At 37.4% G+C, this 13,310-nt stretch overlaps 1 protein-coding gene across 2 annotated transcripts in view; it reads right to left on the reverse strand.

Moving 5' to 3' along the window:
- net1 (neuroepithelial cell transforming 1) overlaps nucleotides 1-13,310 on the reverse strand; it is a 117,505-nt gene that overhangs the window by 5,536 nt on the left and 98,659 nt on the right. The window contains exons 1-2 of one of the 2 annotated variants that reach the window (XM_073066504.1): nucleotides 12,752-12,965; nucleotides 1,486-1,593 (exon numbers count right to left, since the gene is read on the reverse strand). In XM_073066504.1, the coding sequence (XP_072922605.1) occupies nucleotides 1,486-1,593; nucleotides 12,752-12,850 (207 nt within the window). In that variant the 5' untranslated portion in view covers nucleotides 12,851-12,965. Of the gene's footprint in view, nucleotides 1-1,485; nucleotides 1,594-12,751; nucleotides 12,966-13,310 lie in introns of those variants that run through there. The other variant, XM_073066505.1, reaches the window with a different exon arrangement.

Below are 13,310 nucleotides of genomic sequence, written 5' to 3' on the forward strand. Positions count from 1 at the left end.
CTGAGTGGTGCCACAACAACCTCTTGCTCAATATCAGCACGACCACAGAGCTGATTATTGATCAGGAGGAAGAATCTGGAGGCCCATGAGCCAGAATTCCTTGTTGTTATCATTTCAGAGGACTTGTCCTGGGCCCAGCACGCAAGTGCAATAATGAAGAAAGCATGACAGCGCTGCTAGTTTGTGAAGATCTGGCATAACATCTAAAAATTTGACAAAATCCAATAGATGTGTGGTGGGCAAAATACTAACTGGCTGTATCGCAGCCTGGTATGGAAACACCAAGCCCTTGAACAGAAAAATCCAACAAAAAGTAGTGGATACAGCCCAGCCCATCACAGTTAAAGCCCTCCTCAACATCGAGCACGCCTACACAGAGCATTGTCACAGGAAAGTAACACTGATCATCAGGGACACCCACCACCTGGCTCAGATATTGTTATTACTCTTCATTCAGGCTCTTGAACCAGAGGGGATAATTTCACTCAATTTCACTTGCTCCGTTGCTGAAATGTTCCCATAACGTCTGGATTCACTTTCATGGACTCTTTATCTCCTGTTCTGAATATTTATCGCTAATTTATTTATTATCATTACCTCTTGTTTTTGTATTTGTAAAGTCAGTTTCTTTTGCACACTGGGTGTATGCCCAGATGGTGTGGACTTACATTGATTATATTATATTTATTGGATTTATTGAGCATACCCGCAAGAAAACAAACCTCAGGGTTGTATATGGTGACATATATGTACTTTGATAACAAATTCACTTTGAACTTTGGTGTCAGCAACATCCTGGACAGCTGAATGCTCTGAAATCTGCTACTGATATTTGGGTGGATAAGTTTAGTTTTTGCATCAAAACTAAACAGACGATTTGCATCTGTGAATATGTCTCAATTATAATGCAAATACTGATTTTTTTCATACAAAGTTGCATTGGATTTGAGATTCATTTGGATTTGCAACAAATTAGAGACTTAATCACATACAATAAGCCTCTCTGGACTTGGAATCCAGTGACATGCGATTCAGTTTCAGCAGAAACTACCCCCAATCTTGTGATGCATAGACATGCACAAAAGGCACAAAATGTTTGCTTTTATTCTAGAGTAAACAAGCTAAAAAACAGTGAAGTAAATTTCAGTCATGTATATCAAACAGAACAATGCAACAATTATTAACCCCAAGTTCACTCTGACAAGTTCTCACTGTGGAGACTTTTCTCAATAGTTTGCCTCATATCTTTTCATTCATCTTGAGCAGGGTAGTGCCAAGATTGTCTTGATAATTCCTCAAAGATTCACATCAAAGCTGCCTGTGCAATTTAACAAAGAGCAGGTGTCATCTGTGGTTAACTGACATAGATGGGATGATTAATGCAGACACTGGGCTAACCAAACATTTTGCTATCCTACACAAAGAATTCTGAGTTACAGGAACTAATATGCACAAGAATTAAAATGGTCTAAAAAGAAATATTACCTGTAATGTTTGTCCAAAACGTCTGACTGCTCCATTCTTGGAGGGAGATATTAAATTTGCTAGGGATGTGACTCGCGATAAAGGTCGGACCCGCTTGTTGCTTGGCTCCTGTAATTAGAAACAGGTGTTTATGAACATTACTTTCTGTGGAGACAAGGAAATTTAGCAGTCAACAGCTCAGGCAATTATATCTGTTCACAAAAGACATATACAAATAATCTCAATTGTTCTAAAAACAGGCTAAACCAATAACTGGTTATTAGCCCAATTTTGCAAATTCTACTGTCCTGGGAAGAACTTACTTCCAAAACTGAATAAAATTTCTTAACCCAGGAACAATTTTCCAAAGGTCACATTTAGTATTAGCATAGACTTGATGTAATTTTTTTTGCTGTAGCAGTAATATGCTGCCATTAAATTCTCACTACCCAGCAAAGCTATTTTGTAACTAATCTTGAACAGATTGATTAGATAATGTAGAGTACTAGCATTCATTTCTTGCAAATGACTTCATCTTCAGTATTTAAATGATATATCTAAAATCAATGGTTTCTAAGGTGTTAATTATGTTGCATTAAAAACTTAAATGGAGGTTAACTTGTAAACCAAATAAAAAGTTGTTTTAGTACATTTGTTTAAATATGCTGAACACTGTGGACAATCAAATGCTGAGAATCTCTTAGAATGCATGTCTCATTTAACACTGGACTAGTCACAAGAACAGCTGCTTGGACATATTATCAGCTGTGTTTTGTTGCAATGCCAAGGAAACTCTAGCTTGACTATCAGGAACAATACAGGCCTTTCTCCACTCTGCTCCTGCTTACTCTTGATACATAAGATTAAATCTTCGAAAAAAGGCAATTCTTTATTTAGCTTTGTTACTTTGTTTAATTTTGTTAGAACAAACTTAGCCCATGATTAACTGTCCCCCTTGGACTTGGAGAGTTAAGTCAATGGTGTAAGCTTTTATAATTGGTTTTGTGTGATGATAGTGGCACTGCTTTTTCCAGTTTAGACATCAAGCAGTAAGAAACAATGTCAAAAATATATCTGAGGTCTGGCAACTCCGTATTTTATTTGATCACATCTTTATTTTACATGATGATTTTGAATAGAAATCAATCGAAAAATAAATAGACATGAAATTCACTTTGTAGTGATTGGATTTCAATTTCAGACATGGAGGGAGCAGGAGCATGGGGTTGTGAGGGAAGATCAATCAGCCATGATTGAATGGCAAAGCAGATTCAATGGTCTGAATGGCCTTATGGTCTAAATCAATTTATGGGACAGCCCAGGCTTTCTATGAAGTTAAAAATGCTCCTTCACTTGATTTTCTGAGACAGCAGGAAAATTCATCAAGATCCTGCAGTTAACAAAGGCAAATCAGCTTTCTAGAGCCCAGTGACAATTATGGGTTTAGTTTCAACAGGGACTAAGCCGGTTGGTGGCATAAGCGCTGGACTTTGGGGCAGAAGGTCCCAAGTTCGAATCCAGCCAGCTTCTGTGAACGCTTTCCATCCGTGCTGGGTTGAGCATTGAGTTAGCAACTTGACCTCGTAAAAAAGAAATTGCCTGCTACAGAAACATCAACAGCAAAAAAGTTGATGGCCTATGCTCTCTTGTGAGTTGAAAGGCAATTTCTCTTCTCTCTTCATCAGGGACTGTTAACCTTACACCAAGCTACAGAAAACAGATCCAACTGCATTAACTATCAGGAATTAGTTCCTGGAATCCAAATTAAATGATCAGTCTTCATGCACGAATGGGAACAAGCTTCCTAGAAATAAGATACAGCTAAATTGTATGTTACATGATACTCATTACATGCAAGGCCAAAATTATTTTCTTTAAAATAAAGTTTCAAACAACAACTACAATCAGGAATAAACACCTTTTTGAAGACATTCAGAAGCTACGGTAGTTCCAATATTCAGCACAGTGACAAAACAGCAACACCATGTATCAATGAGTGTTGGACACAAAAATAAACTTAGCCATGGCCAGCATTCAGCTTCCAAGGACAGAAAATTTGCTTTTGTTCTTAACTAGTTTTATATTTAAAATGAAAGTAACCAGCCAGGTAAAACATGAAGAGGTAAAAGAAACTGATTGCAGATGGCAACAGAAGATCTCTCTAAGAACAGCTGACTGGTGTCAAATTAGATTGCAATATCAATCACTTCCTATCATTTTGGCGTATGGACATTTGAGAAGAGAGCTCAGTGCTAATGCTCTTTTCTCCAACCAGTTGCTGGAGTGTTATCCTAAAAATAAAACAAAGGCCATACAAGATACACGTAGCATTTCAGACGTCCATATTCAGCGACCCTGAGATACTGTTACAGCAATTACATTGCTTCAGAAGGCAAACTCCTTTTATCCAGATTCTTATCCATTGTAAATTACAGTGGATTCCAGTTCATTGGCCATTGGTTATTTGGGGCAGCCATTTATTTGGGACAACTCTTAAAAGAACAAAAACGAATCAAGAAAATAACTGGGATTTCCTTTGTTTATACGGGACATTATGTGCCTTAACTGGGACAGGAGACTGCTGCTGAAGTTTCTAACTAGCGTCAGTTATATGCACTTACATGGCTGTTAAGAGACTACAATGTGCTTAGAGAGATTAGTTTTTAAATAGTGCAGTTGAGTGTGTTTGAGTTCGAACAGCAATGATTTTTGTCATTGATAGCTGGTGAGAAATACGCAGTAAGACAATGCTCACCAGATTTCAAGCATTCAGGCTTAGAGATGCCAGAGATGGCCAGGAGTGAAAATGGAATGATTTTACTATATCAACAAGTTAGGAGTTATGACTGTATCAGCAATCATCTTGAACGATTGGAGGATGTAAGCATCCAAAGCATTGTATGAAGGCAGTGTATTATCTGCACTGCGAGTCTGCACTGATTTTGTTCATTTACAGTCAATGAAAAGAACATGGGAGAAGAATTCCTCCATTAATAACTCCAGAGCTATTGGTTCTAATTTGTTCAGTATTTCATTTAAATACAAAAATTGTTACTCAGTTAAATAGCAATTTGCCTTTTTTTAAAAATACTTTTTAACTATTTCTATGAAACTTTGGCTAATTAACAGGAATCCACTGTATCTGTATTGCAAAACTACACGGATATGGTGGATAAAGGGAAACAAACTGATGGAAATCAGTTTGCTCAGCTCAGACTATAATTTGAGGGGAGAGGAAATGGTTCATTCAGGGTGGGGGATCTTCATTAAAACGATAGGGCACCACGGTAGTGTAGTGATCATCAATTATACTATTACAGTTTTGGGCACTGGAGTTCAAAGTTCAATGCCGACATCATTGGTAAAGGAATCCTTACATCCTCCCTGTGGAATGCATGGGTTTTCTCTGAGTGCTCCGGGTTTCCTCCCACAGTCCAAAGATATACCGATTAATAAGTTAATTGGTCATTCTAAACTTTCCCGAGATTCGAGTAGGGATAAACTGGGGGTTGCTGTGCGTCACAGCTCGAAGGGCTGGAAGGACTTATTCTGTGCTTCATCTCAATAATAAAACAGACTTCTCATTATTTTTTCAAAGGGCAAAATATGCAAAATTATAACACAGAATATTTCATAATTTGTGTGTTCCGAGCTGAGTGTAAAGTATATATTTATTTGTGTAGTTAACGCATATTGTGTCCTTGTGTCTGTGGCATACTTGGTACAGTCTATGATACAAAGGAGGCACAAGGCTAGAATGTATCTCATGATTTTAAATTCAAGTACATTCATTGAAGACAATAGTTCCCTTGGGTCAGTGAAGTCCCCACCCATTAAGATAATAATGGAATCCTTACTGTTATCCTTTTATGTAGTTGGGGCCAAGGCTTCTGTGAAACAAAATGGGTCAGGAACTAATAATATCTCCCGCCCTCCCTTTTGAAGATTTTCAGGCACTGAGAGCTCTATCTGCCTGCCAGAACAATAGAGTCAAGACAAAGAAATGCTCCTTCAGATGTTGTTGAGATAATGGTTTATGATCTTTTTCAATTCCCTTTCAGTATCAGATCGCACAGTATTTTGCACAGTACTGTAGTACTGTAAATTTATGCAATGCACTGTATTGCTGAAACTAAAATTTCAATATACACTGTGAGTGATGATAAACTTGATTCTGATATGGGTCCCTACTGTAGACTGAGGGTGGGAAGGGGGCAAGGAGAGGGGAATCATGGTTGGGAAAAGGGGAAGGGAGAGGGGAAAGAATGGGATGCACTCGAGAGATATTCTGTAATGATCAATAAACCAATTGTTTAGAATCAAATGATCTTGCATGCTGTTTCAGGGTTGGGTGTGTCTGCACCTGCACCACCCTCCACTCTTGGCACTGCTCTGTCAACTGTTCTACAGCCCTCCTGCGGTGCTCCACCTCAGCATTCTCAACATCCTTTGCTCCCGCCACATTTACAAACTCGCTCTCCACTCCATGTTGACAAATACAGCACTGTGTGAAAGTTTGGCACCTTAGTTTTATACATGTGCCTATGACTTTTACACAGTACTGTAGTTCTGTTTATACTTCCAGTAAATAAATGCTCACATCCATATTCTGTCCAGTAATTAGGATTTGCTTGCAGACAGACTGTTAGATTTGTTTATGTTTACCTGTCATTGTTTGTATGAAGCTTTTTTTCATCAATTCTATTGTGTTTCTTTGTATTTACTGTGAATGCCCTAAAGAAAATGAATCTCAAGAGTTGTATATTGTGACATATGTACTTTGATAATGAATTTACTTAGAAATTTGAGATTTGCCACAAATCATTTGGCAATGATATCACCAATTGGGCAGCATACCCTAAGATAAACTTACATTGTCCAAAATTTCAACAATATTTAAAGGAAACTAACTTGCTGCCACAAATAATCCAATTTCAACAAAATACTCCTTAGACAATGTCATCTTTGCACTTTTCCCCATGTTATTTATATAAAGCCACAGTAAGCATCCCGATCTAAACAACAGTTTGAAGATCCAATTTTGTATGGGTATATGATTTTGTTTGCTGGAACAAGGAAGGTTATTTTTAAGAGTAAATGCAGAGAGCTGGTTATGGATGTTGATGGCTCAGAATTCTTTCATTCATTGCTCATTGAAAAACTGCTTGCTCATTCCTAGAACTGCAACCAATGCAGTTCTAGGAATGAGCAATGAATTTTTGGACGAAAGCACAAATTGGCATATGTAACAAACATTTAAATCCAATCAAGGGCTAATAGCTTCTGTTTACATATAACTAAATTCCGTACAGAAATCCCTTGACTTATGAAAAGAGTTGTATTTTGCAAAATGATTAAGTAAAATCTCATAAAGCACTTTGACTATCCTTTGATTTTGGAGGGCTTTGGTACTTACTGTTCCTTAAAGCAAAATAGAATTGCGAATTGAGGACAAGCAACCTAAATATTCAGTGTTATAGCGCGCGGGGGGGGGGGGGGGGAGAGAATCACAATAGACTGTTCATGAATCAAGAAATATCTGTACTCCACTTTTTACAAATGATCAACTCATTTATTCGTTGTAACACTTCCCAGTTCTTTACAGATTGATCAAGCGAAACAATTTTAGGAAGAGACTTCTTCCTCTCTGCTGGCTTTAGATTGTGCTTTACTCCTACATTCACTAAGAGGTACATTCACGATGTGGATGTGGGTAGTTCCTTAAAAGTGATCACTTTTTATTTTAAAATGCTGATCACTCTAAGATTCAATCTGAATAAGTAATTGAGAAATAGCAAACTAAGTATTAAGTCTGCAAAGAGATCTGCAAGTAAAGTTTACAACTTCAACTTCGGAAGTCCAGAAAATGAAGTCGCATCTCAAAAAATCCATGTGGGTAAATTGGAAATGTTAAGCAGCTACATTGTCAAAGTGTGGACATCCATTTTTTGATGAGCTGCAAAGATTAAGGTCATTTTGTTTTTTGGAAGTGGCACAGGTTAGAAGAATATTTCAAATCTATGATCTTATTTCTCTTTTCTCTTGTTATTCACTGTGACATTCTATCTTCTGTGGTTTCTGATCATCTTTCCACCCTCTCTATCATCTAACTTTGCAGCCTGCAGCCAATGGCTTACTGTTAATTTACCGATTGCCTGCTGCTGTCCAAGTTATATCATCTTGTAAGGTAGCACTCACAATAACCTCAATTCAACCTTATTACAAGTCAGGAGTAATGAAGTTATAACTATATTCACTTTTCAAGTTACTGCTCAAATTCATAAGTCGCTTACTTGACCAATAAGAATGAATACAGTACTGTGTGAAGTACTTGAAAAAAAATTCCTCTCAAAAAACGATGACACTTTATGTATACGGTGTGCACAGTATCACACAGCACCATCATCAATTTACTGGGTTTGGTGTTCAGAACATCCCTTTTATTGAATGGAGATGGACATTAATTCTGGAAACTATAGTGTTACAAGAGTGGCAGCAACTCTTACTGATAATTGTTTAATCCTGGTAATGGGGTGGGGGTGGGAATGCTAAATTGATATGAGGAAATTAAAAAATAGTGAAATCATTATGTAAATGAGTTTGAAATGCTTTCTTTTCATTCATGGTGGACAATCTCCCTTTGTAAATGTTAATTCCAATTTGCAACACCACCTACTGAAATTCAAATTAGCACCAATTTTAATTCAAACTGTTGACTAAAGACAAGTAACAGGAATAAGTCTCACAATAGGAGGACAGATAATTTCAAGTGTTCCCTCACCACCCACCCAAGAAGGGCTCTGCATCAAGACAAATCTGTTCCTTTGTTTCTAATGTTTGTGAATTCTTTGCACTCACTGACATATACCATAGCATCCATTAAAATATTCTCAACTGTCAGTGGTAAAATGAAGATACCAGGCATCTCTTTGATAGTGATGTTCTAGTTTTACAAATGGCAGTTAAAGTAATGGACCAATTTTTTAAGCAAATGCACATGTACAAATAATTACGTATGTGCAATGCCAAAATTGCAACAAACATAATTTTGTAAGGGATAAAACTTTCCCCACTACTTGGGAAGACTAGAACAAGCAAAACTGCACTTGCAACAAGGGGATAAAAAATTAATTACCATTATTTGTCATATGTACATCGAAACATACAGTGAAATGCATTGTTTGCATCAAATTAATTCAGCCAGGATTGTGCTGAGCAGTCCACAAATTTCGCCATTCTTCCAGCACCAACATTACATGGGGGAAATTGAACTCCGACCTTCCAGCTTGTGCTGTAAAGTGCAGTGCTAACTGCTATGCTACACCCAAGCCACTCACCACTTTTCATCCTAATACACGGGTGCATTTCCAACTGCCTCTGTTACTGCTACTGTCACTAACAGAATTTCAAAGTTCAATCTGAAATTGAAGTATTGTTATCAATTATAAATGGATTATGAAAGTAGGTAAAATCATCTAGATAATCTGGAAAGGACAAAAAATATTATCTGCTATTCATAATTTACTGAAGAGATTAACAGCAGTTTTGTTTGTTATCTTAATCTACAAGAGAACAGGTTAAGAGGCATGACACAAAAAAATCAGATACCTTTTGACCTCCATGTAATTTACAAGGATAGAAGTGTTTAAACACACGAAGAACTGTAATAACACAGCGAGAATGGGTACATTCAGGAAAGAGCAAATTATTTTGCTGCACTAGTTATTAAACAAGTTATTTAGCTAATGACCTTGCAATGGTCATTATTTAGCAATGACCTTGCATTGGTCATTTTAGAGATGCTTATTGTGTACTCATACCATTTCTCCAAAATGACATCAGCAGTAACTATCACATGTAAATGAAACTAAAGTGGCTGAACAGGAAGCTCCTAAAATTTAAACTGTAAACTTTGCAAAGGATATTATGGGAATTTCTAACATGTGCATCCTGTAGCAAGAAGAATCCCACCATATATTATCTTTAGTTTTTCAATAAGAATTGGAATCATCAAATGAATTACTACTTTGCTAATTGCCAAAGATGGTTAGACAAGGTCCATGGGAATAGGTAGGGAAAATACCAAATCTCTCAACACTGCTTCCTAGAATAATTTATGGCTCTAGATAATACTTCGAAAATGTTTCTTCTGAACTCAAAACATCTGGGAAAATAAAAATTATTTGTTGCTGAAGCTGTAGATCAAGAACTTCATGATACAGAACCAATGCTCTCCCATTCCATATTCTGGGAAGTGAGATTCCTAGGAGTTAAAGCCTAACTTTAGATTTTCTCACCTCAAGTTGTCACATTAACAAGTTAACAAAAATTCACTCTTATTAATCTTGTCAGGTCTTGAATTCCTCTTATGCATTTGAAGACAATAAAAGGTATACTTAGATGCTGTTAGACTATATCATTGATTGCCCTTTGTATGATAATCATGGGTTACTTTCTTGCAGTTCCTTCTCATTGTTTGATAGCAAACTTGAGGGTACTGAGAAGCTGACCAAGTTTCTTTACAACACAAGAGACCATTTGGCCCATTAAGTCTATGACAGCTCACCATTCTTGCACTATTTTTCCTTGTTACATATTCTCCCCATCTCCCAACTGGCTCCACCAACCATAGGGGCAATTTACAGCTGCCAATTACCAATCTGCACAGCTTTGGACATGGGAGGAAACAGTCATAAGTATATGCAAGTTGGACACAAACAACATAAATTAGGATTTAACTCAGGATGCTGGAGCTGAGGTCTAACAGTTCTACTAGTTGTATTATTCCACTGCCTACACCTTATCTGTGCATGACCTGCATCACACATTGGAAAGACTGAATAAAGTTTCCTCCTCATAAGGTTGCAGAAGAAATTGGGTGCTATAACTGAATGAATTTCATTCAAACTTGATTATCACACATGACACATCGAAATTCTCAAACTGCCATGACGAGCTTTTCAACTCTCATACTGTCTATTTTTCTGGATTATCAGTTCATAATAATGATTGTGTTGCCAGACACACTTACATGCTATTTTAATGTCTTGCACTTGCACAACTGCCATAAAATTTCACAACATATGTCAGTGATAATAAACCTGATTCTGATGTCACTGCATGGTTATGAAGCATGTTATTCTTCACCCACTTAAAGCAGAGCTATTTTAATATCAGCTTATCACTCACTTCTTTCCTTGCTGAGTTGCTTAAACATGGTACTGTATAAAATTCCCTCTGCCATTGCACCCTTTTGCCTAGTTTATACTTCTAACTGCAAGTTTGTGCAGTTAATGCCTCCATATTTAATCACTTTACACTGGAGTTTTATAGTCTACACAATTGGTTCCAAAAGTCAATTACTGGCCTTTCTACTGCTGTAAATTGTTTCCAATCCTGAGCCAGTTTGTTATTCATTAACAATTACAGACAAACAGCAGTGCTTTGTTTTAAAGAAGGTTAAAGGAATGAGGGTGTTCTATGATCCATGAAGAATAGTAATAGCTTGAAATATTAACGATATTTTCTCAATTAAGGTGCAATCTTCTTTTGATGCAACTTTAGTTCATAGGTAATTTACAGGTTACTCCCAATTCCTTTAAATGGCTGCACTGATTAGAGGAGAGGCGAAGATTTCTGTTCCCATCCATAAGATAATGGACACCACTTCAGACCCCTGAAAGGCTGGCAGAGGCAGGAATATTAAGAGGTCCTTAATATTGTGCATGTGTACTGCACAGCCACAGATAAACGACTAGAAGATAGAGCAGTCCTTTTGGAGACAGGCGGACATAGTATAATTTATGGTTCTACAGCAATAGAACGGTGCAAAACAGTGGGATTGGAAGAAGGGAAGAAAATAAGAAGAGTTCTAGTATCATTTCCCCCGTCTATTGAAATCTAATATTTTCGCTGTATGAGAATCCAGGAATGCATTAGAGAACTACGAGGACTCCCATCAAATCCTGGATGGATTAAAAAACTTTACAGCAAGACTCTTGTATGGCACAATATATAAATAGAACCAGCAACGTTTTTAGAGTTTAAAGTAAACATTGTCATTTAAAGTAAAATTGGATAGGTATATGGACAGGAAAGGAATGGAGGGTTATGGGCTGAGTGCGGGCCAGTGGGACTAGGTGAGAGTAAGCGTCGGCACGGACTAGAAGGGCCGAGATGGCCTGTTTCCGTGCTGTAATTGTTACATGGTTATAGAAAATATAGAACAAAAAAAACCCTCAGTTTTTGTCTTATGATAACTGGAGTACCACCAAACTGAAGAATGGAACAGGAAAACAGAAGGGGCACAAAATACTGCTTCAATGACTGTCTGTTTAGCACTGAAAGAAACAATGGCTTCAATATAAACACTGAAGAAACGTTCGAACCTACACTAGCACGATCAATCTGACCAAGAACGATCGGGTCATTTCCAACAGTTTCTCAACAAAACACGGCAAGTTCACAGACTCCAGTGATCAAAAAGATAACGATAAAGTTTAAACGCGTATAAATTCAATTACATTTTTATACATTTAGATATCAACTGTAAAAAGGCATACTTTGAACCACCAACGAACGTATACCTTAATATGATTTTGTCAATTTAAAGTCGGTTACGTAAATGGCTTGACTTAAAATTAACTCCCACACCAGATTGTTACAGTCCTTTAACATCGCATTCTCCAAAGGGATGAAGGAATAAATAAAAAGGTGTAACAAATGTGTTGGTTCCTTTGAAATAAAAAGCTTTGGCTTCATAAACGTTGGCTATTTGTTTCAGGATAATTTGTGCGGCATAGAAGTCTTTGAACATTTTTCTTATTTGTTGGAAATCAGATGGGCACGGAATACTCTAAACTCAAAGTTACATCAGATATTGAATCACTGACGACCAAAAACGCACACAAGCATTTTGCAAATGCAATTAAGATCTACAACACCTGGCAAAATAACAATGTCCCAATTGTACTGTAGTTTGAACCAACAAACCACGCCAGTTGCACCTTTATTTGGTTATGGTGTTGACCACGGTCTTTTCAAGGACTGGTAAAATACATCTGATCCTTTTGCGCAACTGCTCAAACTGTTAAGCCTCGTAACAATATCTGGTTACAGTGCGTGCAAGCAGGAACCCGGTTTCAGTCTACCTACTCTGTCTGTCCAAAATTTTAAAAGTTTTGAGTTTCTAAATCTTTCAGATCATTCTAGTACATAATCAATTTCACTCCACATTAAGACGAACAAATCAAACAATAATATTTCATAAAATTCCTATAATTCTTACCTCCAATTCTTTGGCGTGGAAGACCTGTGATTGAACATCTACCACATTGATAGTCCTTTTAGTGGGCAAAAAGTTCGGAATCTCATCGTAAGCAACCATACTCAACGCCCTCTAAAACAGACTGATGTTGAAAGTGCGCAAAACGCACTCCAACCTCCTTGCTGGACTCCCTACTCTGACACTACTGACGAGTTCGCGCACAACTCCAGACAGCGGGAGGAACTAGGCTGGAGTGCAGATACGCCCACTAAAACGATCAATCATGTTCACTCTGCAGGGCGTCACACCTTCTTTACTCCACCTACCGATGTGGCACTTGGAAAGTTGGGTAATCTCTCCGGTTTGAAATCAAACTGAAAAGTAGTTCGATACAGTTGCGGCAGCCTGGATTCTAGCTTTTCTTGTCCGACAATTTTTTTCAGAGATAAATAATTAACGATCAGAACTAGCGATAAAACAATTCATTATTAGAACAAATACTAGCTCGGCTAATAAATAATAGCGAATCCTGGAAAGCGGTGTAGTCAGGAAACGTCGCCTGTTTATTCTTTTTCATAGA

The sequence above is a fragment of the Hemitrygon akajei genome, chromosome 14 (genome assembly GCF_048418815.1).
Source record: "Hemitrygon akajei chromosome 14, sHemAka1.3, whole genome shotgun sequence".
NCBI classification, from domain to species: Eukaryota; Metazoa; Chordata; class Chondrichthyes; order Myliobatiformes; family Dasyatidae; genus Hemitrygon; species Hemitrygon akajei.